This window comes from Apteryx rowi, unplaced genomic scaffold (assembly GCF_003343035.1).
Source record: "Apteryx rowi isolate R43461 unplaced genomic scaffold, aptRow1 scaffold_55, whole genome shotgun sequence".
NCBI lineage: Eukaryota > Metazoa > Chordata > Aves > Apterygiformes > Apterygidae > Apteryx > Apteryx rowi.
The window spans coordinates 1,506,445-1,531,907 of record NW_020450816.1 but is presented as its reverse complement, the minus strand read 5'-3'; the positions used below and the strand labels follow the sequence as shown (position 1 = coordinate 1,531,907).

The 25,463-nt window shown below is 39.1% G+C and overlaps 1 protein-coding gene across 5 annotated transcripts in view; it reads left to right on the top strand.

Moving 5' to 3' along the window:
* The window catches only part of ANXA5 (annexin A5), a 59,310-nt gene extending 38,878 nt beyond the window's left edge, over nucleotides 1-20,432 (top strand). For 3 of the 5 annotated variants that reach the window (XM_026081460.1, XM_026081461.1, XM_026081459.1), the window contains 11 exons: nucleotides 4,495-4,579; nucleotides 5,670-5,764; nucleotides 6,822-6,935; nucleotides 9,380-9,470; nucleotides 10,496-10,575; nucleotides 11,089-11,145; nucleotides 14,580-14,673; nucleotides 15,842-15,937; nucleotides 16,467-16,525; nucleotides 18,583-18,705; nucleotides 19,876-20,432. In XM_026081460.1, the coding sequence (XP_025937245.1) occupies nucleotides 4,495-4,579; nucleotides 5,670-5,764; nucleotides 6,822-6,935; nucleotides 9,380-9,470; nucleotides 10,496-10,575; nucleotides 11,089-11,145; nucleotides 14,580-14,673; nucleotides 15,842-15,937; nucleotides 16,467-16,525; nucleotides 18,583-18,705; nucleotides 19,876-19,938 (957 nt within the window). In that variant the 3' untranslated portion in view covers nucleotides 19,939-20,432. Of the gene's footprint in view, nucleotides 1-4,494; nucleotides 4,580-5,669; nucleotides 5,765-6,821; nucleotides 6,936-9,379; nucleotides 9,471-10,495; nucleotides 10,576-11,088; nucleotides 11,146-14,579; nucleotides 14,674-15,841; nucleotides 15,938-16,466; nucleotides 16,526-17,233; nucleotides 17,380-18,582; nucleotides 18,706-19,875 lie in introns of those variants that run through there. The other 2 variants (XM_026081462.1, XM_026081463.1) reach the window with 2 other exon arrangements.
* Nucleotides 20,433-25,463: the final 5,031 nt, after the last annotated feature.

Below are 25,463 nucleotides of genomic sequence, written 5' to 3'. Positions count from 1 at the left end.
AAGAGTATTTTCTGCTTGCAGGATGGTGGTCTTGCATGTTGTGGACTGGTTTATGTTGGTATGCTACTCTCACATTTTTCCCTGAAAGTGAAGTTGGGACCATTTTGTATGTCCATTTGTAAATATTGCTGGGAAATGGTTGCTTGTTGCCAGTGCAGGTGTGGCTGCTGTGCACTGTATCTGCAGTTCCTGTTATGCCAATTTGCACATGTGACTAGGAGCACAGGAGTAGTATCACTAACTCCATTATTGCTTTAGAGAATTATTTCTGACATTCAAAAGTACACACGTTTTAGCAAGTGCAGAATTGGGTCCTGAGCAGTTCCACTGTCTTTGTTGGGATTATTTGCAAGGACAAATGCTTTGAGTGTTTTTGAAAATGTTCTGGTGTTGATTTCAAAGTTGCTGTTGCTTGATCTATTTCTTTCTCTCTCTCTCTCTCTTTCTCCTCCTCCTCCTCCTCCTCCTCCTCCCCCCCCCTCAACCCCCCATTTTTGGTATCTCTATGGTGCAGTGACTCAGAGTTCAAAACAGATGTTGTGCAATTTTGTCTTTTGTTAGGAGTTTAAATCTAGTAGGGCAGATGTGAATATAGTCTGCTGACCAGAGCTTATTCTTTCCCTTTAAGTGAACTCTATGAAGCATTACTAAATTTGGAGAGATGTTTTATAGAAATGTCTTTAAAATAGTTTCACATACGCACCCACTCTGTGCCTGTATGCATCCATTCGCTATGTAATTTACGTTCTACTGGCTGTTGAAATTTTAGCAGAGATGTCATGAAATAGATGTATATTTCTTGTATGATGTCAATTTTAAAGCACAGTTTGAACCAGGATCTCTGTCCTGTCATTAATGGTCACAAAGGCTTTCAATTTACTGGTGAGCACTATATTGTGCTTTATCTGCAAGATGGCTGTACTTATCTAAGAAATCTTAAGGGAATCATTCATTTATTCCAGCACGTGAGCTTCTGGGCTCTTCTCTGTGTTCTCAAAATAGCATACCTTTTCTGTTCATCGACCTACGTGCTGAAAAGCATTCTCCATTTCCATTCCCACTTCTCACTCCACCATTTTCCTGTGCTGTCTTGTAAACAGATGACCGATTTAAAAAAAAATCTGATGTCAGATACCACTCTGTATTTTTGTATTCCTCTGTAACAGACACTGGGTTTTTCGGTAGTAGAGAGATGAGACCCAACTTCTCTTGCTGCAGCATGGTGAAAAGGTGTAGTTTTTCATGTACAGGAATCTGGCTGGTAAGGACTTGCTGTGAGTGGGTATGGAACAAGAGTGATTGGGAGTAAGTCTGAATCAGTCCAAATGTGGTCTTTTATTCCCTAATAATGAATGCTTTGTATTTAACAGGGCTAAACACAAGATCTTGTGGGTAGGAAATCTTTTTGTCTGCTTGGTAGGAAAAAGAAAAAGGAACCTAGTTAAGTGGCAATTGTTGATTTTACAGATAGTGCTGTTGCCAGGATATGTGGCCACATGACATCAAATTATGAAGCAATTTTGTCTATTGGGAGAAGCTGTCATAGCTTGGAGGTGCTGGTTAGAAAAAACACAGCTGATGAGACCGTATTTTCTTGTCCTTCTGCAAACGTGCCTACAAACTTCTGCCAAGGCAGAAGAAACAAAAAGAACAAACAAAACATTAATTTCATCATTTGGAGGGGCATGAGTTTTAAAGCTAGATCATCTCTTCCTTTGAAATCTCACGTTTTTTCTCCGCCTTTCCTCTTCATGTTAATTTTGTCTATCTAGTGGCTTCATTGGTCTCATTGTTGGTAGATCTCTGGAAGAAATGGAAGTTGCTGATTATTTCTAGTGTATTGTCTCAAATAGCCTGTGCACTATACATGATTGTTTAACAACACGCAGTGTATTAGAGAGTGTGGAAAGAAAAGAGAATGTGGGTAGGTTTGGGGTGGTATAATCATCTGATATTCTTTCTATTGAGGTTGTGCCTGTTGTCATTGTCTTTATATTTTACTACTCACAGTGTACAGTGTTGCCCCTTAGTAAGGGATCATTCCAGATTACAAGTGGATTAATATCAAAGACTATTTATGTTTTCCGTTCCATTGATATGCTTTACTTACTTTTTCACATGCTCTGCTCTGAGTGAGAAACTTAATAACCAAAATAAAAATGTCCTATGAGGCAGTAGTGTTATTGTGTATCTATTTGCATAAATAACAAGGCACACTTTTAGAGATGTTAAAAATATCATTTATTTAACTCTATAAAAAAGTTATGAAGTTTGGAAACAAATGTTAGATAATTGTCTTTCAGTGCATTGATTTTTCACATAGATAAGGATATCATAGCAGATGTGAAGCTGTGATCTATCTGCAAGCATGAGTTTGTTTTGATAAAGTTGGAACTCAGTGTGGAAATTATAATTCTCTTATAAATGAGCGCCTGGCTTTTCTCAGAAATGCTGAAAATCAGAGTCACAGTTGTACAGATCTGTTTTTTTGTTAGAAAAATCTGCTTCAGAGGTCCTATTTCGGATTCTCTGTGCCTGAAAGTTGACTTCAGTGGACACAATCAGCCTTTAAGTTTCTGAGCCAGGGTCTCTTCAGGTAGTGATGATGGTTTAGAACTGGCACTTGCCCTCTCTTTCTCTGGCCAATGGTGCTATGTGTGGGAAAGATAAGACAGCTCTTTCCTCCATGGACCAACTTTGTTATCACTGCAGAGCTTTCTACCACTGTCTGTTGGTCTTGCAAATGAGAAATTGGGACTAGAATAACTAGTAGTGGTGCTCCTGTTTTTTTTTAGATGGATTTGTGGTTATTAAACATGGGGTGTGTGACTGTACCCTCCCATGCCCTGTTGCTGGGTCACACTGCTCTAAAAAGCTAGAGGAGTAGGTTTGTCACATACAAGGTAGGGATGGCTTGACAACTTCCCAGTGCTGGGACAAGTCCTGTCAGCATTGCATCTGCCCAGGTGTGGCTTCCAAAGGTATTTTTAGACTGCAGCTTTGACTGCAACCCCCATAGCTGTATCCAAGCTTGCCTTATACTAACAATCACTGCTGGTGGCTATTTGCACTAGCATATATTGGCAAGGGCAGCATAGGTGGCTGGAGAGTCTGCCATTACAGCTGCACTGTTTGGTGGTACTCCCGTGACATGGATTTGCGCTTTCCTGGATGCCAGAGCTGCAGCAGTATAGCTGGTTTGCAGGTTACGTGCAGCTCAAATGCTGCACCAAATCCATTACTACTTCTGCGGTGGGACGGGTAGGGATTCTCCGATGGCCATAACATACAGGTGGCCTGAGAGGTGGCAGCGCTTCAGAGCAGTTTCTGGTTGGCGCTTGCCAGCTGTTTTCTCTCTATGCTCTTCTGGCTGACCTAGCCTACATGAGTACATTGGCTTGAAACAAAAGTACTGCGTGGCTGAAATTGCTAACCTGGCATCACAGAGGCCAGATGGCTGCGCTGCCTGTGAAATAATCTGCTGTCAGCCTCAGGAGGCATCTTGGCACTTCCTTCTGTGCTCTGCATCGTAAGTGGAAAGATGCCCTGGCTGTACTGATTGCTACCTCTGTACAGGAATGGCTACAAGAAATCTCCCCCACCCACCTGCCAGCTGTTAGAAAAACCTCCCTATTCCCAAACCCTAGCTGTTTTCCCTCTTGTGCTCAACATCAAATCTAAAGTAGCTTACAAATTACCTATATGTGTGTAGCACAGTAGGTTCTTGAACTGTCAGGTTTAAATAAAGACAAGTCTTCTGTAAGGGTGATGAATATCCTTTTGTGTTTGACCGGAAGAGAAACTCCCTGAAGAGTTATGTTCCATGGAAACCTAATGGAATTATTTTTGTGTTTGGATGGCTTGATCTTTTATCCTTATGTTTGAAAGGAAATTTCTTTTTAGCTGTAAACTGCTATGAGAAAGGTAGCTGAATTACATGAGTAAAAAGGTGCTTGTACCAAAAGATACATGATGAAAAGTTGAAGCCCATTGTAAAGTTCAGTAGGTCTCATTTCCAGTGTGATGGGAAAAATCAAAGTATGACAGGGACTGAGAGCTCCAGTAAGTTTTTCTTGAGGAAAGGAAGTTCTTTCTCATTTCTGAGCATGTCATGGATCTTTGTGCAGTTTTTCCTAGCACACATGCTCTGTCCAATTAATTCCTCAAGTCACTCTAATAAATGATATTTCCTTAGCCACTTTCCTGCATTCAGGCTTCAATGTTGTAACTACCAATCCTGCAAACTATCTTCGTGTAAAAGACCTGAACTTAGCAGGTCCACTGCTGAATGAAACCGTAGTAGTACCTTTCTAGTGAGAGCTATGTTTGCATACCCAGAGAGCTATTTAGACAGACGTTTGCAAGAAAAATACTAGTATCTTTTGGATCTTGGGTTCAAATTCTAGTCTGAGCTGACTTACAGAGAGCTGAAAAGTGCTGATATCTTCTATCTCATGGCTTTGCTCCTTCTCCCACCCCCTTTTTTCCCCCTAGTACACAAGAGGCACCGTGAAGGCCTTCTCTCCTTTTGATGCCAGAGCTGATGCAGAAGCCCTTCGTAAGGCCATGAAGGGAATGGGTAAGAATAATTTAATTTATGAAAGGGAAAGGGCTCTCACTCTTTCATTAGCTGCCTTTGAAAACATCCTGTCTGAACTCATTTTTTATATTAGCAAATGAGGATAGGGCGTGTGTCTACATGCTGTGGAATGACAACCCCAGGACTGCAGGATCTAGGCATGTCCTAGTTCTGACTCTGCTGTTCTTAAGAGTGTTTATTTTTGGGTTAGCACAGGGAAAAAAGAAGGTGGTTTGCATGTTCCCAGTTCAAAAATTAATACTCCACAAGCTTGTCTGCATAAGAGGATTTACTGCACAGTAAGTTAGACTCTGAATTTACAAGGCAAAACAGTAGAGAATTATGACAATATAGCTAGATGGTCTGTGCTTGGAAAATGTGTGACAGCCACCTTTAGTCTGGAAGTGGGTAAGCTGTGTTACAGTTACTGTTTACAAAGAATACAAACACCCAGAGTGAATGTAGGCTAACAAGTGGTCTGTAAACTCACACAGTAGCTTTCTGACCCAAAACTTCCCTGTATGAACAGATAACTTGCAAGAAAAGCTGCAAGAAAACAGGGTGCAGGGAGGAAATGCAATACACCTCAGCCCATTGACGAATTAAGTAGGGCTAGTAAGATGTTGTGCTGTGAGGACTACTTTGCAAACTAGCATACATAAAATGAGGATAGCTCCGTATTTCCATACTCTGGGGTATTTAGGGTCACTAGACTGAGTTTTGCTGGGAGGAGGCAGAGTATTTATTCTAAAATAAATCCCTTGGAGAGTCTGAAAGCAAGGCTCCTTTATAGAAATACAGATTGTGACTAAATGTTATGCCTGATGCCTGGGGTGCGGGAAGCAGTGTCTGGAACAGGGTACTGACTGAGAACAGTGCGTGGGTCCTCCAGCTGTAGTTTTGCTACGGCAGAATACCACACTTTGCAGCACAGCTTGAGGTGTCGTTACATTTGTTACTTAAATGCTGGTGTTTTTTGTCAATGAATTGCTATTTTTAAAGCATCTTTCTTTGCCATCTGAGTTTGTGCCGCAGTTGTTTGTTTTTAGAAAATGTTTTTAATGGATTGGTTTCCTTCTTTCTAATTCAGGGACTGATGAAGAAACTATTCTGAAGATCCTTACCAGCAGAAACAACAGTCAGCGCCAAGAAATTGCATCTGCCTTTAAAACCTTATTTGGCAGGGTGAGAAGAAAAATTACTTTAAAAATGAGCTGAATATGGCCTATGATGATTACTTAAAACTGTGAGGCACATACACCTGTAAAAGATTTCTTTGAAGAAAATCTAGTTTTGCCACTATCTTTCCCTCCCACCCTTAATAATTCTTAATTGCTGGCTAGGTTAGAATATTCCGTTTAGATTATCACAATGATGTGTTGTGACTTTCTTTTTCTATATGTCATTCCAGTAAGTGTCTTAGATTTATTTTTGTGCAAAACCTCCTATAGTTTCCTGTTACCATGCTTCTAGTACTGACATCATCCTCAGTATGGAAGGAATTATCCAATATTTTGATGCCACAAATTGGTTTTGGTCTGCAGGGTAAAGTGATAGTGAGAAAAGGATTTTCTAGTGCTTTGATTTCTGTCAGTTTTTCTAGCTATCCAATGTAGGAGAGAATGAAGCCAAGCATATTGGTAGATAAAGCCATAAGGTAGCTTAAAGCAAAGAGGATTTGCTGCTCTCTTTGAGCATTGCTGGATCCTTTAACATCTTGGCTGGCTAACCTTTGTTTCAATGGCACGTGCAGCTAGCAATTAGGGTTTAAAGAATTTCTATATATACATAAACAAACAAAAAAACCCACCCCAGATGAACCCTCTGTCCCAATTAGCATTAGTTACCAAACAAATCCAAAAGGCTGTGATTGGTAGCAGCCATTCCAACCCCCTTTCCTTTCTGACAAATTGTGATATTTGCTTATATGAGCTGTGAAGCTGTTTGTATATTGTTTCTGTTTTAAGCCTATCATTCTGCCTTTCTGAAGATGATGGGTTTTGTTAGCCTGCAGACCAAAATATGTCTCAGGTTTACCAAATGGCCATATATACTCTTCTTTTTCCTCCTTTGCCTTTTGGCTACATTTATTTCTGTGTAGGTGCCGGTTAAAATGAAAACCAGCCCTGTTGCTTGCGCTTCTTGATGTGTCTCCAGAGTGTTCTGGCTTGCAGACGTGCATGACATCCATTTGAAATGTTTAATCCTTGTTCGTTACAGTACTGTGTGTGTTCTGCATTAGGATCTTGTGGATGACCTGAAATCAGAACTTACTGGCAAATTTGAAACCTTGATGGTATCTTTGATGAGACCAGCATACATTTTTGATGCTCATGCACTGAAGCATGCCATCAAGGTAAGAGGACCAAGGGAAGGGCATGAATATATTATATGAAATGTTTGTTGCTCTTGTTTTGTTTTATATAAGTCTAAATTTTCTGTTGGTTCTATTAGCATTCAATAGAAGTCTTCTCTTTTTATAATTAGGAATGTTATGCTAACATGCTTGCTAATATGTTTAATGCCATGGTTTTGCTTAGTTTCTTATTCACCGTAATAACTCATTAGCAGTATATTAGAAATCTAGTCTGTGTAATGTTTTATGTGAAATTATTTTAATGAGAAACTATATAATTTTAAGAGAACGGTGTCACTGTAGACGTTCATTAAAATTTTCGTAGCATGGGACTTATTCCTTCTGATTTAGGTATTATGAGTTGGTGTGTGTGTGTGTTATTAAATCCTTCTTGCTGCTAAAGTGCAGTGCTAAAGTTCAGTATACACTAGATGTTTCGCTGTAAGCAACACAAGATTTATAGCTATACAGCTGTCTGCATGGGCTGCAAATTAGTTCAACACATTTCATTAAAGTATGATGGGTTTTGGCTGTCTCTTGTTGACTATCATTTAAGCCAGAGAGCTTTTTATACCTGATAAAGTACAGTCCAACTTCAAAATTGATGGGCTAGCATGCTTGTGTAAACTCATGTCCAGGACCAAAATTATAAATGTTTTTTATTTTTTTGAATACATTTTAAAAGCTGCCTCCAGTTATACAAAGGGAAGAATTGATAACCCTGTCAGTGTTACCTTTCTAACATTTCTCTCTTTAGCTGAATGCATTTGGTGTCTTTTGGGGAAGGACAGGTAAACAGACAATTTATGATCTATATGTTTAGATGTCTTATTCAGTGTGTTTTCTTCCATATGTTCCTTCCTACTTTTTCCTCTGTCCCATATGTCTGATATCGTCACCCTGTGGAAATTCAGGAAGTGGATGTCCCTGAATTGTTTGCAGAACCTGTTGATTGATGTAGGGGACATTGAACTTGACACAGTGTCAGCTAGTGCTTGGTTGGGTGACACCGGTGCGTAAGGTCCCAACATCCTTGATGACGACCTGGTTAATATGTAGGCTTTAGTTAACTGTGCAGACTAGTGCTCCTGAACCCATGACCCAGCAAATAGTATGTCAGACAACGGAATCTTTGAATCCTGGAATTTTCTGTAATGTCTCTGGTTAGCGGGGGAAGGGGAGATAGCACCTTACAAAGAAACAAGTAAAAGCTGTCTTGACTAAAAGGAACAAAAAAATCCCCAAACTCCTTTTGTTGATTTAAGAGCTGAAGACTGACAGGGAAATGACGGAACAGACACATATTGGAGGAAAAACAGAGATAGTGAAACAAGAGTGTTTTTGTTACCCTCACTTGAAATAAACAGTATTACACACGTGATCATAGAATTTCAGAGAATGTATCTGTGCAGGAAAAGATGTTGATGCTAGCTGCAGTTCAGCTAAGGTGGGTAGCAACAGTAAAGAAGTCCTGATAGCACAGATTTCAGCACAAGGTAGCAATCTGGCTAAGAGCATGAAGTCTGTGTTGAAGCTTGTGCTATCTGTTTTCACAACTGCTGCTACTTAGGCTCCCTAGATTATAACTAATGTAACTGTGCCTGCCTTGTTCACCAGGCACGTTCATGAAACAATCTGTATTTTGTAAAGGATTGCATGTGATCTGGTAGGGTGGTTGTTTTGGGTTTTTTTTTGATATCTTTGCAGAGAATTAGCATACAGATTTTCTTTATAGGAAGAATTTTAAATAACACATCGCAGCAAAATATACACAGTATTGTAACTGAGTGTTGCTTTTTTTGAAAAGACTCCTTTTGAAGTGTAAACAAAGTGTAAGCAAATACTTATTCTTATAGGTAAAGTAGATTCTGACATGTGAAAACAAGAGATTGCCTTGGCTTTTGTAAATTTTATGCTTGCAAAACTGAAAAGTGTCTGTTGTGCCTTCTTGTAATTAACAACTTAAACTATCTGGGTGCCCGGATTAGCAATTCTATTGTAAAAAGTCTGTGTTTGCAGTGTGAGAGAGGTTGGATGTAAACATAATAGAGTTCATATAAGGGTAAGGATCATTCCTGGGTGGCTCTATGTTTTTGTGTATACTAGACAATGAAAGACAGCATATGAACTAGAGCTAAGATGGAAACTGTCATTTTATACATTTGGTCTCCTTGATGTTACTGACTGTGATATTGAAGAACTGAGGCATACCGGGTGTGCTTGAACATGGAAGGTCGCATCTGAAGTCAATGGTAGTGAGCCTTAATTAAATGTGGGTTTGGTTTTGAAAGCAATCAATACAGAACAGAAAGAAAAATGTTATTTCCAGTGCTCCCAAAATATAACAGGTAAGAAGAGAACAATTTTTCGCTTGTGATTGTCTAAGGGAATGCTCGTCGTCTTTTTGTTATTCTATCAACGAATTTACGCTTGCCCCCCTCTAGGGAGCAGGAACCAATGAGAAAGTGCTGACTGAAATTCTTGCCTCCAGAACCCCTGAGGAACTGCGGAATATAAAACAGGTTTATCTGCAAGGTAAAGTTCAGTAAAAAATAAACATCTAGGTTCTTCTTCCAGTTCTCTCAATATAGTTTTAATGTTTGTTTCAGATAAGGCCTATCTGTGAACTGAGGGGTGTTTCCAACAACTGGGATTTTGTTCTGCTGGGTTGAGAAACTTCATACTGTAAGAAGCTGGGGTTTGGACTGTAAACCAAAATCCTTCTTGTTTTGCAACTCTGGGATGCAGAATTTGGTGTTTTGTGATTTATAGTTAGAATTCCTTCAAATATATTTTTCTTCCACACGTTATTTTCATCTCTTTAACAAAAAGGGGATTTTTAGTAATTGGAAACTGACACCACATAAAGAAATGGAAGCAATTTTTTTGCTTCCTGCTGAGCACTCTGTTCAAATGCATTTGTGCTAAAGCAAGTACAACTTTTGGTTTGGTTGGCATGTTTCTAGATTTGAGGTGGACCACAGAAATATCCACAGGAGTATAGGCTTTCCCTTTGTGATTGTGTGGGTGGTTTTTTTTTTTCGTTTGGTTGTGTTTTTTTTAAGCCAGTGTTTAATTCAGCACATTTCTTCTGTATCTATCCAGCTTTCTGTCACACAAGAAATTCTCATGTCTGAATAAGGTTCAAGACAAAACTTAGGGTCCCCAAGGACAAAGCTTGTTGATGCTATTAAGTTTTGCAAGCAAAATGAGACTTTTCTGGGCTCCCACTCACTGGGCTGCTGTATTTCAGCATAACAGCAGATTTCTGTGCTCTTTAGCTCTTTTAGGAGCTGAACCTGTTTGTGGCACTCTGTATTTTATAATATTTTGAGTAATCAGCTCCTGATATGAGCTTTGAGATGCTATCTTTTTGCCACTGTTTTACAATAATGTTAGGTTATAAGTGAGGGTAGAGTATGTCTTTGGGTTATTAAAGCTATTTCTGGTAAGTGATTCCACATGCTGTGAGTCAAATAACCTCTTTGCTTTTCCTTTTTTTTCTCATAAAAGTACTGAGGAAGTGGGTAAGGTGGTGAACAGGTATTGCTCTTTTGCAGAATATGAGGCCAACTTGGAGGATAAGATCACAGGAGAAACATCAGGCCATTTTCAGAGACTGCTGGTGGTCCTGCTGCAGGTCAGTATCTATATGCGTGTGTGTAGGGTAGACACTGAAATGCTGGGCTGCAGAACTCTGCCACTGCTGTGGTGGACAACAGACTAACTGAAATTATATATACTCCTGCTCGCTATTTCATTTCTGCTTTCATGTCTGACATTTCTTACTTACTGGCTTGTGATTCTAGACAGCCTTGGTGACAGGCAGGGTTGGTTCTGAAACTGAGTAACTCCCACTAAGCTGACAGGGTCAGTCTGGAGCTCTGTTACAGGCCACTTCCACAGCCCTGGCCTGAGAAACTTCTGTGATGCACGTAGGTATAGCAGGGGGCCTGATGGTTTTGAAGGTAGTGGGAGAACAAAACATTTATTTCATTATGCTGCATGCAAGCAGAAGGGAAAAATAAGTTTTGTTTCAGAGAAGATACATTACGGATTGACTTCTCACAGTAACTCTTACAGGCTAAACATAACAGATTAGTTGTTTTTTGATTCAACTATCAGTGTAATAACTTCTACAAATTCTCTTTAGGCAAACAGAGATCCTGATGGCAGAGTTGATGAAGGTCTTGTTGAGCAGGATGCTCAGGTGGGTGAATGATTTTTTTCCTAGAGCATTTCATTGTCTTGCAAAGAGAGTACATGGATGGAGCCCAAAATGTGAGAGAGAAGTTCTTGAGGTTCCCTTTTTTTTAAATACACTTTGCTGCATTTTTATACATTCTGGATGAGCGAAGTGGCCAAAGCTGAAACATTGGGGTCATTTTGGGCGCTTTCACATTTTAGTGCAAACCATGTCCTGTTTTGCTTATTACTTCATGAGGTGCCTGAATGATACAGTGACTAGGTCAATAGAAGAGTTATGGATGGTGAGACATGATGCTCAGAGACCCACTGCTGGACAACTCAGAGATGTTAAGAGTTCCTTCCTTAATATCTGACTTCGGCTTCTTTCTAATTCCAAGACTTACATAGCATGCATCATATAATAGCTAGAGGAATATTAACACTATTCCATGAGGGATGCCTCCAGAGATGGTGAAATACTAAAAAGAGAAAATATTCCAAATACTTTGCTTTACTGTAACTACACGACAGTCCCAGAATTGCCACCAAAGAATTTCTAGGAACCTGCCTATTGCCCCTGCTGAATATTTTCCATGGATTTGTCACTGATCATTAAACTTGTGTTCCAGACAGGAAAAAGAATACCAGCAGTACGCTGGTGGTATCCTTGATCCAGTCTTTTGTTAGATTGTATTGGCTTTGTTGTTAGTTGTAGTAATGGTCAGTATTTCAGCAATTTGATTACAGAGCTTGTTTAATGAATGTTTCCTCTCAGCTATTTTGGATAGCTTTGAGCTAGACATTTTCACTCATAGATTGTCAACTGAGATGAAAGATAATATATGAATTGCTCAAAAAAGGTGAGACGGGGGAAAAGCAGAATACCAAATCAATAAAACATTCTATTGACAGCAGTGCAAGTTGGAGAGAGATATTGGCAAAACATATTTTATCAGTGCAGGCCTATCCTTTGTTATGTAAATCCAGAAAGCATCATTCTCCTGCTATTAAATATAAAAATTTCAGCACTTGAAAACCAGAGACTTGAAATTAGTGAAGCAAATGTTCGATCACTAACTAGATTCTCTCATGAAACTGCCAGGCTTGGTTTTGGCTGGGTTTACATAGTTGAAGAAAGCTGTTGACCACAGGCCTTAGTAGACAGATTTCTCTTGGCCTCTTTAATAGATATTAAACTGCATCTAAATTTAGGAGGCACCATACCTATGTGCACAAAAAGTCCTGATTTTCTAAATGATCTCTGTGGTTTGTGTGCAATTGGCTTAAGCTGGGACCCATACAGAGACGTGTTCTGTCATGTTTCTCTTAAATGGTGTCTTTACATTCAACATCTAACATAGCTGGAACAAATTCAGATAATTTTGTAATTATTGCCAACTACAGATGGTCAGAACTGAGGTACGTGACAGTGCAAATATAAGATCATATTTTTGGCTTCCAAATGTTTGTATCTTGATTGATATGATAATCTGGGAAGGGTATTACACCTTAGAGAGCAACCTTTTTATTTAGTGGTGATTATTTATTTATTTATTTATTTATTTTTGCCTGTGATCACTAAACATACATTAATTCAAAGTAGTTGGGGAAAAGGCAGCTGAGACAGTACAAATATGCAGAGAAGTTGTAAGGTTTTTCTGAGAATACTTGAAGGAGAAAGTTTAACTTTTTGAAAGAGATTTTGTGAATATCACTTTTTAAAAATTATGCAATTGAGGTATCTTTTAAGTACTGCACAGTGGCAAGGCATGTGAAAATTTAATGCAGCTAATAAGTCTCAGCTATTTTTACAGTTATGAACTGTTGTTTCTGGTAACAGTAAGATCAATGTGAATGGCACCTAGCTTATCATCTGTTTCTAGCTTCTTTGTAAGTAAATACATATCCCTGGTTGTAAAACTCTTTACTTGGACAGATTTATCAGATATTTGAACTATCATTCAACAGAATACATTTTATGAAAGCTACTAGACCACATTGGTGGTTTAGTTTAGATGAAGAACTTGTTCATTTGTACATCATGGTGGGAGAATGCATGGAGATCTCCTACTTGCCATTAAGAAAACATTTCAAGTAACGTGTGAGATCAGGCTTGACGAGCATGCTTCAAATCTAAGATATTATCTCTAGAACTTAACATTTGTAACAGTGCTTTACTCCAGAGGAATTGAAGGAAGGGAAATATAACTAGCTGTATAAAATCTGGCCCAAACCTAGATGTTAATGACTGTTAGAACTTGCATAAAGTGCCATTCAAAACTCCCAGTATCACCAAAGAAATGTATTCCAGGAGTTTCTAAACGCTGTAGTGGGACTTCACATTTGCTACTGAATGGAGAGTGCTAGCATTCAGTCAAAGAACGTAGCAGATTTTTTTTTGGAAATATCCCTGCAATGACTAAATAGAGGGCCTTTTTCCAGTCTGTTGTGCTTTGTACCATTAGTTAAAAAGAGCCAGCAGTGGTTATACCAAAAGCATTTTGAATAGGATTGTGGGATAAACATGAATAGGAAATTCAAAACATTGCATTCAGTTTTCAACGATATGGATAGACAAACGGTCGACAACATTGCTGTGCCGCAGATTTGGTTGGGTGGGTTTTTCCAGAAAATATTTGATTGTCTGAATACAGATTCTAATCTGTTTGCCTCTCCTCTGCTCACTGAGGAGGGAGGAAAAAAAGCTGTATACTACAAAAAAAAGGTATATACTACAATATATACAAATATTTCTCCTTGTGATGTGTTTAGCACACAATATGGAAAAAGGCTTCTGAGTTTCAGGAAAAGGAGCTCATTTCATTTTCTGATTTTTCGATTGCTTATCCCAATTTTGGAAAGTGTTTCATTTTCCTAAAGGCTGCTCTTGGCCAAATAGCTGTTTACATTGAAGAAGGACTTGCCTAAGGAGCAGTGAATGTGCTCTAAAATGATTAAAATTTGTTATCAATCTGGTTTCCTATGGCTAAGAATTGAACAGTCTAAAATCTTCTTTCTGAGAGCATCTAAATCTATCTGACCCTCCTTTTTGGAAAACTTTCTCCTTGGCCAGCTCAGCATGGTTCTCCCATTGACATGAGTCATCATGTAATAAAGTTTTGCCTGTCTGATTTTAAAGAGAGAGGAAAAAAAAAAAAAAGAGCAGTATTAGAAATGAAGTTTATCTCCTGTTTTATCACAGTTTCAGAAGGCTTCAGACTTATGAAAAGGACTTTGTGCACAGCAAATCTTAGGGCCTTAGGCAGTATTATTCATGTAAATGCTTTCACAGTCGATTTCAGAATATATCATTTCCTTTCTAAAGTCAGTTCTGTATTTTGAAATTTTATTCCTTTTTTTTTTTTTCCTTCTAAGACTGAAACAAATGGAGCTTTTCAACAGGGTGTGTGGACACATAACAAATACTGTAGTTTTAATCTTTGGAATTTACAACAGGTCTTGTTCAGGGCTGGGGAGCTGAAATGGGGAACAGATGAAGAAAAGTTCATCACCATCTTGGGAACCCGAAGTGTTTCCCATTTAAGGAGGGGTAGGTAAATATGGTTCAAGTATGACTGAATTACAGCCTAAAATCTCAGTGCTGCTCAGCTGGTAGTAGAAACAGTAGAAAAGCTGTTTCTTCTACTGCATTTGTCAAGCCCAGCAACCTTTATTCACCTCTTCCCTCTGCCTAATAAATTTAGTTTTGTTTCCTATAATTTATTTCCCCAAAGCAAGAAGCAGTGCCGATCTGCTGTTTGAAGCAGTGGTGCAATAGATCTGAGGGACAGCTGGAGTGCATCTTTTTGGATGCTTGTTTATTTTTTTCCCTTTTGAAAGAGGTCATGGCCAAAGAAGTGATGCTGATAGTCTGTTAAGAATCACCATCATCTGATGGAGATCCAGCCCTGAAAAGAGCAACTCTTTTACAAGTGCATATTTTATTAGGTGTTAATAAAGAGACAATAGATTCCTCCCTGCCCCCCCCCCAACTTGTTTATAAGTCTTTTTTACCAAGCTCTTTAGGCAGTTGGAAATAGTGACCAGAAAGTTTTGCTTTGGTTCTCCAGTCTTTCTGTTTTTCCTTTATCTTTGGACTCATTGAATTTTCAAAGTAAATTTGGTTTGTGATTTTTATTGTTTAATTTTTGCATTAAAGTAATCCTAAAGCTTGTTTTGATGCATCCAATATTTACTTAGCACTACAGAAATGCAAGATTTCACAGAGGAGTTGTTAACAGTAGAAAATCCAAGTCTTATGGATACTCATGAACACAGAACTTGAATAGACTGCCAGTAGGACAGTTTGTTTGCACAAAGTTAGTTGGATGTAGTAGCCCAGTGTGGGAAGAGCTTTGTGTGCAAGTGAGGTGGCTGATCCTGTTAGATAGTGTCAACATCGTTCTTGTGTTCCATAAACTGCTGGTGCCAACTGAAATTCAGGCCAGTGATAGCTGCTCCCTGGGAAAAATGCTTGTCATTTCCTACAACTTCCCCTTCTCCCCCTTCTCTCTCCTTCCCACAGCCTCTCATTGAATATGTTGTAGAGTAGCAACCTGGTAGGAAATAGATATTTAAAATAGGGCAGAGGGAAGAATGAGTGGAAAATAGCATTTGAACAGTGGATAATGAGGTGCAGATGGAATTAACCTGTACTGAGGAGGATGCCAGGAGGAATATCAGCTATACATGTGACTGCACACTTTCTTGTTTTCCAGTGTTCGACAAATACATGACTATTTCTGGCTTTCAAATTGAAGAAACTATTGACCGTGAAACCTCTGGTGATTTGGAGAAGCTGCTTCTAGCAGTTGGTAATCAACAGTATTAATAGATCTAAGACTGGCCTTCTTTCATTTACTCCCCAGCCCCCTTAAACTGCAGCTGGATAAGAAGTGGCTTGAAGACATGCCTCCTTCTCAAGTCATTCACCTGGGATCTATTTTTGTGTTTAGAAAATAAGCCTTTACTCTTCCTTTAATAGATACATGGGGGAGGGGAGGTGAACTCCATGCTTTTCAGCCATGTGCACCTGCACTAGGAAGTGAAGCAAAATTCTGCCTTTGTTTGTATTCCTGGCAGCTCACTTACTACAGTGTCACAGTGGGTTTGTAACCAGTGGTAGAATTTGGCTCGCAAGGTTTATTTTCTTTTAGAAATACATGGTGCATTTTAAATCCTAGAACCTAAAGAGTTGTAGCAGAACAAGGGATTAGTTAACTGTAAACTTAATTGTTCAAACTGGAGGCAGTGGTCCAGAAAAACACACAGCTACCTTGTCTTGCCAGAAAAAGATTGTCTTGCATTGAATAGCAATCATTAATTTATTTTTTGTCTTTTTAGTGAAATGCATTCGCAGCGTTCCTGCCTATTTTGCCGAGACTCTATATTATTCCATGAAGGTAAATATATGGTTTCTATACATCACTTTTCCTCTCCTCCAGCTACAGTTCCTCTCCCTTTCACCTGTTTGTCATTTCTTCGCATTTACTGCAAATAGCAACAGGATACTGTATCATAAAGCATATGCAAAAGGTTTGGGGGATTGTAGATCTGGGACAGGCTACAAAGAGTTCAAAAGCTTTTCTTCGAGTTCACTGTAAGTTTGTCAGACCCTAAATGTTTCATAGGAAACATTGGTTTGAACAGCTGTTTTTGGACTTGATCTTGTGACGCTGGAAAACTTCTGGCTAGATCCACGGAGCACATTCAGCTGAATAAAGGCTACAGTATCTTTATGTGGATATACTTAGAAATAGTAGCTATATTTAGAAAGTAAAGATGACCAAAAGCTAAACTGCAGATTGTTCTATGGATCTTTCTTTTGGAGATGAGTATTTACAGACTAAAGTTGGAGTTAGATTTAAAACACATTTTAAGGACTATTCATCCCATTTTGAGAAGCAAAGGAAACTTGTCAGAGAAAAAAGAAAAACTTAAACAATTTACAGTGAAGATTTATAGTTGAAGACTCCATAGGGGGACCTCATGGGAACCTTGTCAGCTACACAGCCGTTTCTCTGATGGCTTTGCCTTCTCTTGGATGGGAAGAAATAAGAATGCAAACTGTATTTGTAACTCACATTGGCTAATATTAATTCAAATCCTAGGAAAGATGACGTAGTCTTCTGTTTTCATGCAAGTTCTCAGATTCCCTGAAGACTTCCCCCCTCCACTGCTTGCTGAAAAGCACTGAAATACTTGTCACCAGATGGCTGTGTTGATGAGGTGTCAGCATGAGAATTAATGGAAAGAGGTGAAATAATAGCTTAATTTTTTTTAAAAGCTGCTCTACTGCTTTATAGACATCAAAGTAAAATAAGGTTCAGATGGAAAATATAAAATACTGTATCAGTATGCTGAGCTGTATGAGGAGCAATTACTTTTTTTAAGAATGCAATAGAAAACCTTTCCCTATGGGTTTAGGAGTCTCTTAGATGTCTATTATGAGGGGTCTACTTTCTCTATTAGTCTATTGGTGAAATCCAATTTTTTTTTCTAATAACAATCATTAAGAACTTTACATAAGAAAGCTCTCCATCATTTAAAACTTCAGCAGAATTTGGCTTTTACCAGCATTTAATGTCAAATTCTACTCAGAAACCACTATACTCTTGGCATAATTTCTGAGCAGCTTTAGGGCATTTTTTAGATGTAATCCAAGAATATTACACCCATTCTAAGAGTTGAGTGACCCTGGAGATCAGGGAGGGCTCTGCTAAGTCCTTCCTTGAGGTGCATTAGCAGAACAGCATGTGGAAATTTGTATTGCTTCAGCTTGCCTGGAGTCTGACTTGTCTGAGCAGGAGGGGTCGGGATGTTAGTCTGGCATCGCTTCCCATACAAAAAATCAAACTTCTAAAGCAATAAAGTCAAACAGAATAATGGAGCATATTTGCATGGTTGGAAAAGGCTTATTATGAAGCTCACCTCCATAATAAATGGGCAGATAATTTGTGGAATGGTTTGCTCTGCCTATGTCTGACTGTACAGTAAGTTACATGCTTTCCATTAGTCATTGTTAGGATTTATATACCCACTTCCAGAAGCCACTGTGGTTCATTGAAAGGGTGATTTACATGTGATTCTGATTGTGGTGATCAGATATGCTACTGTATCATCTTGGAACTAGATTATTTAGAATTTATCTGTGCATTCACAGTTGAAGCCTATGAAGATGAAACATATGAAGTAAGAGGTGTAATGATATGCCACTTCATAGGAGTCCAGGGCTTAGAGCACTTTGCATGGTCAGCCCTCTGTTCTCCACATTGTGGTGTGAATGTGTTATGATACTGTCTAAAATAGTCTCTGTTTTGGAGTAGAAATGTCATGCAGGAGTGTTTTGAGGTGTCATCTGCTTTCTTCTTGCACCCTGATTGTATGTATTTGCTGTTTCGCTACAGCATCTGTCCAGAACAAACTCATATTGTAATATTATTTAACCTTTTGTCTTTAGGGGGCTGGCACTGATGATGATACCCTGATCAGAGTCATGGTTTCAAGGAGTGAAATTGATCTGCTGGATATTAGACAAGAAATGAGAAAGAATTTTGCAAAATCATTGCATCAGATGATTCAGGTAAGATTGCTGCTCTGTTCTCAGAGGAAGTAAAGGTAACTGGGATATGTTTTCCACTGCTGTTTATTGAAAGAAGTTTATGCGGGGTGGGGCGGGGAGCAGATGTGTTTAGAGCTGGTCGACACAGTGTAGTCAGAGCACTGTTGGGCTGCAGTAACTTAATGTAATTGAAGTGGGAGACATTTCCTTTGAAAAGCTGAAGATTTCTTTCCAGTGCTCTCTAGGAGAGCAAATGCAATCATATGAAATCATTATTACTCATGTTTTTCCATTTTTGGCTTCTTCATTTCTTTTTTTCTTGCCTGCTTTCCTTCTAATTTTCAGTGCTTTGGAGAGGGTGCTGGTGCCAGAGGAAATAGCTTTGGGGTTGGGAGTTTATATTGTCATGAGGCTGTAGCTTCAACCTCAGATTGTTATGTGGAACTTTTCCTGCCATTTCAAAAGGCGAAAAAAAAATCACTGCAGAATCATTATCTGATTCCTAATCTCCTCTGAGTGGATGGGAAGGAGCAGGAAGGGAAAGAGCCAGCAGGAAATCCAGAGCCAGCTGTCACAGGATTGTAATATATTTGCTGTAAAGTTGAAGCCAAAATACTTTTTCCCTAGGAATTTTTTCAGGGATTTCATTTTTCTTATTTTTGTGAGGTTTTGTAGCACTGCTCTTACCCTGTTCTGTTCTTATTCCTTACTTGATGCTCTCAATTCTTCTGCACTGCATTGCTTTTAACAGTCAGTCAGGCCCAGACAGCAGTGCACTGCAGTTTGTGGCAGAGGTTCCCGTTAAGTCTAGGGAGCAGGGTGGGGCCCTGTCGAAGTGATAGTAGATGTACTTTGCACATTTAATGGCTGCTGCTTTTGCTGCTGCTTTGTTTGGTCTCTCACTTGCAGATGAATGCTTTCTAATATGCAATAGGTAGCACAGTTCTAGTAAAGTGAGTTTAAAGCTTTCAGAAGCTTTCTGAAAGTGTTTCTGAAAGTCTGTCTGTGTAAATATAACTCTTAATGTAAGAGGCAGAGAATTTCCTTGCGTCATTCCTGAGTGGAGAGTCATCCAAGTGGATTTCCTGTGGGCGGGACACATGTGTAATCTGTTGGAGTCCTCCCTGGCTGCTGCTTTTCTTTGCATTTCTGTGGTTGTGACTCATGGTGATTGGTCTGTTATATTAACAGAAAGATACGTCTGGGGACTACAGGAAAGCACTCCTGCTCCTCTGTGGTGGAGATGATGAGTAATGCTGGCAGTGACACGAAGGATTTGTTGTACTCTAATTTTGCAGTCCTTTAGTTAGCATGTCTAGCTAAGATTTTGTATGTTAATGCTTTATGGCTGTTTGAATTTATACTTGTATCGCACTTGTTTAAAACCAAGCATATTGTTATCTAAACGATAGCCAGTCCCTTCTCCTCCTGACATCCCAGTTTCCAGGAATTTCAAGTGCCTTCTGTGAGTATGTGGGTGTTCTCTTCATGGAAGATGGGTACTGAGCACAGAACTTGGTTCTCTGTAAGTGTTTTGCTGACGTAGGAAAAAATAATCATGCATTTCACTAATAATTTTAAAATGTTTTGCTTTTATTCCTCACATTTCCATTGAATGTTAAGCTAGCTCTAACATTGCAAATGAAGAAAAGATATCCTTTGTATGTAATATTTGAATGAATTTGCTAAACATAATACAAGCAGTCATTGGAAATCTAAAGGACCAATAAATTTTTTCCCTCTCAGCACAATTGTGTGTGTTTTTTATGGGTAAAGACCCATTTTCCCTCCCCAGGTCATATGATTCCATCACTTCAAACAGTCGATATATTTTTCCTACTACTTTGTAAGTTTATAAGTATATAGGATATTTTTCAGCCGCGTGTCATGATGTCTTGTCTGGACAATAGTGGTCAATATATTGGTGCTGCAGTAACGTTGCTGTTCCAAATAGTTGGGATACCAGCTTACTGGTATCTACAGGGCGTTGTATTCCTGTTCTGTGCTGCTTGCTTGCTCTTTCTTGTGCGCGCACGCTCTCTGTGGTTTTTTGGTTTTTTTTTTTTTTCCTTTTTCTCTTCCTCCCCCAAAGCTGGGGGAAGGAAGAAAAGCTGTTAGCACATTGCCAAAGTAGAGCAAATGTGTTGCACTTGTAGGACCAGCTGAAGATTTCTGCGATAGGTGAAGAAGAGATCTGTACCTCAGGGGTCTTGGGAGAGGGAGATGATTGCAGTACCGCGCTCTCATCGGGTTCGCAGGGAGCAAGGCACAGTGTGAAAGAAACACCAATGTGCCTTACAGGCTGCCTTAAATTCACTGCTGTTAGTTTACCATTCATGGCTAGCTCTGAAAATTAGACAGGCATGTGTGATGGAGAATAAAGAGACTTTTGTTTCATGCATTAAGAGGTCTAAATACTACGGCTCTAAATTTGGCTTATTGGTCAGTCACATACTTCAGCTATAGAAACTGCACATTTTTAATAGTCCTGTTGAAACTGATTCTTCACAGATTATTAACAGCTTTTAAACTTTTATATTGAATAAATGCAAGGTTTTAAAATTTTGAAAGTAAAAATTTGAAAGCTCTTTTTATAAGTAAACATGTTAACTAAAGCCTAATCCACTCTAAAACCTTTGTTTTCCAGTGTTTTCCTCTCTCTCTCATTAACGTGTTTCTTCCCTGCTTCTCTTTGTCCAAATTTAAAACCTGTAGACTTACAACCAGCACAAGTGATTTTCTTTTGTGAAAGTTAAAGTACTTCCCTCTGCTATTCCTGGACAGTTCCTTGTATTCTCCAGGTCACTGCAGTATTGGGAGGTGGCTGTGAATGCCGTTTCCATGCCCCCAGTAGTTTAAGCTAATCTAAACTGGTGCTGCCATAGTTGTGCCCTGCCCACTTCCTCAGGCCCCATGTTCCCACCCCTCCCATGTGCTGGCACCGATGCTCTCCCAGCTGGTCAGCGAACTGATTCAGGGACCTAAGCTGGCAGAGTCCAGCCATGCAACTATGGCTTGGTGCCTGGAATAACTCAGCAGGGCATCTGGTGAGGGCTGCTGCTGGTGGAGGGAAGGGCTGGAAACATGCGCAGGGTGAGAAGAAATCTTGTTGGAGGGGAGACGGGACTCAAGCTGGGCTGTCCTGGATTGGCATCTGCTGTCATGAACTGCACCTGGCAGTGCAGAGAGTTGTGAGAGCCTCACCAATATTAGCAAATATGTTCTTCAAATTTCCTTCTGCAGGAACAGGCCCAAATTAAGGAATTTACAAGATGTTGCATGTGAAGTCAAAGATGATGCTTGAAATCGGGTTGCATGAATCCCATGCAAGTGCCTTAATCATAACATTTCCTCTTCCTCCTTTACCTGCTTTTGAAGGAGACTAGGGCAGAATTCAGATTTAGAGAAACTACCTAAAATTAAACCAAATGTACATGAAGTCTTTTGGTCTGCCTGATTAAATACAGTCAGTCCAGTTATATCAAGTTATTTGTATGATCTGTTGTTCTACCAGTTACAGACTTTGGCTGTATGTACTGTGTTTGCCTCCTTGCTGGAGTGGAGTAGTATAGTCTTTTGGAATATGATCGCATTTTTCCCAAATAACACAATGTTATGGTAGTAATGTTCATGCAGTAATTTTGGATTTAGGTCATTAAGTGCTTGGCAAAAGCAAGAAGCTATATTATATGTTTGGATTTTGTTTTCTTCTCTTTCCCGTGATTCATTTTCAGCATTTTGCAGTTTTGTGTTCCATCAGGTTCTTACAAGATTCATTATCAGGGAGTGTCAATGTGTAGTTGGTCATCCTTGATTAATATGGTCATCTGCACACACTACAGGCTTAGCCTGACCACTGCTTGGAAATATCCTGTGACCATAGAAAGTCCATTTCTGTAGCAAGTTAGGATTTGCCCAGGTAAAATCAATTACAGTATAATTGCTGGTAAGCACCTATGAAAACAGCTGCATAGGATCAGATCAGAGATCTACCTAGGCGTAGCTGTGCCTTCCTTGTCTGTATGCTCATTGACTTCTCCAAAGGTTTGCAATAGATTTAGGAAGCAAGACTTTCCCCAACAAAGGCTGTGCTGATTCTTCTACAGTGTATTACGTTTGTATTGTCACTCCTGGTATGCTTTATTCTGGTTTTACCACTTTGCTCAGTGTGGATGTCAGAACTACTGTTCTGTAGCTTCAGACCAGTGGACCCCTCTACGATCCTTCCTAAGATGCCACATTTGCTGCGTTCTACTGCTCTGGTACGAAGGCAGTTTTAAGTAATAGATTAGACAATTATATTTAATATTTCAGCTGTTTCATACTTTGAGTTCATTTAGAAGTCTTGGGCTTGTTTTGTAGATTTTGGTGTATATTCCTGCTGAATATACATGAAATATGTCCTCCAGTGTGTGCCTTGTAAGGAAGGCCCCTGCTGTGTTGCCTTTGCCAGAGGCAGTGATGATGGTTGGTGCATGAAGCTATTCCTGCAAAGGTTGGAAGTTATCACAAACATGACACTTATGGCTTAAATTGAATAATCTAAATTACTGCCAGATATTATGAATAGTAACTCTGAACAGGAGTTGTGTTTAAGGCTGAATATAGTATCCGTCATCTAAAAACAAATACTAAAATGCAAATGGTGCAGAAGCAGTTAAATTCCATTTTGAAGTAATTAAACAGAGAAAAAACAAGTATGACCACCCATGCTTTCTCTAAGAAGTCTAATTAAAATGGAAAGAAGTTTACTGACTTATGTTTTCCAGTATTTGGTATATAACTTCCCATTAAAAATAGAAAATACGGAATTTCTAGTACAGTGCAAAGGTAAGATAAATTTAAACTACAAATGCTTATTATTCTTTTCTGGCAGTAGTTAATCACTGGTGGGATTATTTTTTCCTCTCTACAGCTTTTCTGGTTGCATTCATGAAAATTCTTGTTCAGTTCATTTCTGGCACATTTCTGAACTCTTGAAAAGTCCTATCAATTTCTTTGTAAGATCAGGAGCAAATTGTCACGAGTAGTAGAATCATATCTCCTACTTATAAAGAGTCTATTTTAAAGAAAACTTCAAGAAATCAAATCTTGTGTTCACCTAAGACCCCTCCTGTCTCTGCCCTTCCCTCCTTCCCTTTCTCCTTTCCTATCTGTCTCACACACATAAAGTGCTCTGAGAGATAGTATTTTCCTGCTAGAAGTATATTTTACCTACTTGTTTTCATCACAAATGGTTAATCTTAGCACTATTGCATACACCTTATAGGACAAAAATTTGTGGAACTTACTAGCTTATTTAGTTATTTTTTTCCTCTATTTTTTGCTGAAGCATATAAAAATACTATTTTATTTTATTTGGATTCATGATAAATGCTCATTAAACTAAAATGAGCTGCTTATTTTCTTGTTAGGTAATCCAGCCATTTAAAAAAATTTTCTTGTTGAGATCTTTAAAAGTAAAAATAAAATAAAGACTTGTGCTGACTCGTAAGAGTTAATTTTAAGAATTAAACATGATTTTGTGGGCATATATCACTGGATCATCCAATTTGGTGTTGTTTGTATCAGTGTTTCTTTATCCAATTGCTACCATATGACACCTCGAATTGCTGCTGGCATTCATTTATTCAGAAATCCATCTTGAAAGCAGTAATTTATGAAGAGGCAATATTATGAGTGAAAAGCCTAACCAATTATACTTTTTCTTTCCTCTTTTCAGGTTTAGCATACAATACATTTACAAATCATAGATCAGCAAAGGTTGTCCAATGTATTGGTGAGTGAGTCATTACAATGAAGAGTGCGGATAATAGCTTTTGTGCTCTGTATAGCTATTTTTGGCATCCTTTAGAAATGCAGCTTGATAGCATTCAAAGCTGGTATTTTCTTCTCCTTCCCCCGGGCCTTCAAAGAGGAATGGGCTGGTGGGAATGGTGAGGACCAGAGATATGGTGCAAATTTGTTTTTACTGCTCCTTTGTTGGAGAGTGACAGAATATGGAGAAATGAGGTTGGATCCGTCCTTAACTAAGATGCTGGTTTCTCTGCTGAAGCTATTAACAGAGCTGCTGACTTTGAGGATGATTTTGTTGTGTCAGAAGTATAATAAAATGCTACAGAAACGGGACCTTTTTAGAGCTCAGTGCATTTCCTTTCTTCCATTTCCCCGCTGTGAGCATAGCTATACATTTGTCTGCCTTTTAAAGGAATGAATTGCTATTGAGGTAAAATCCCTGCTCCACTGTTGGGCCAGGCAGCACGGTCGGGTTCTTATCTTCCTCTGTTTGCCGTTCAGGCGAGCTGAGGTGGCTGGTGCAGAACGGGCCACTGCTGGATTATGCTCATCACAAAGAGGAACTTTCTTTGCTGAAATGAATCTTGTCTGTGTCTTGCAAGCTTTAAATCAAAAAACCTTCAAAAAGAATGTGTCAAAATCATGTTATTGTCGAAAAGAATCCGGAGCCTGGAAGAGGAATGTGAAGTGTGACTGAACAAGGCACTTTATAGCTGATCTGCCCATCTAACACCTGCGGTTTGTTCCTACTGGTGCCACCTTTCTGACTCATGACTGGAAGGCTCCATCTTCTTGGCTCAGTGAAGCTTTTAATCCCATGTTTCTTTTCATCCCTGTTACAGAATCACAGAATCACAGAATCACTGAGGTTGGAAGGGACCTCTGGAGATCATCTAGTCCAACCCCCCTGCTCAAGCAGGGTCACCTAGAGCACATTGCACAGGATTGCATCCAGGCGCATTTTGAATATCTCCAGAGAAGGA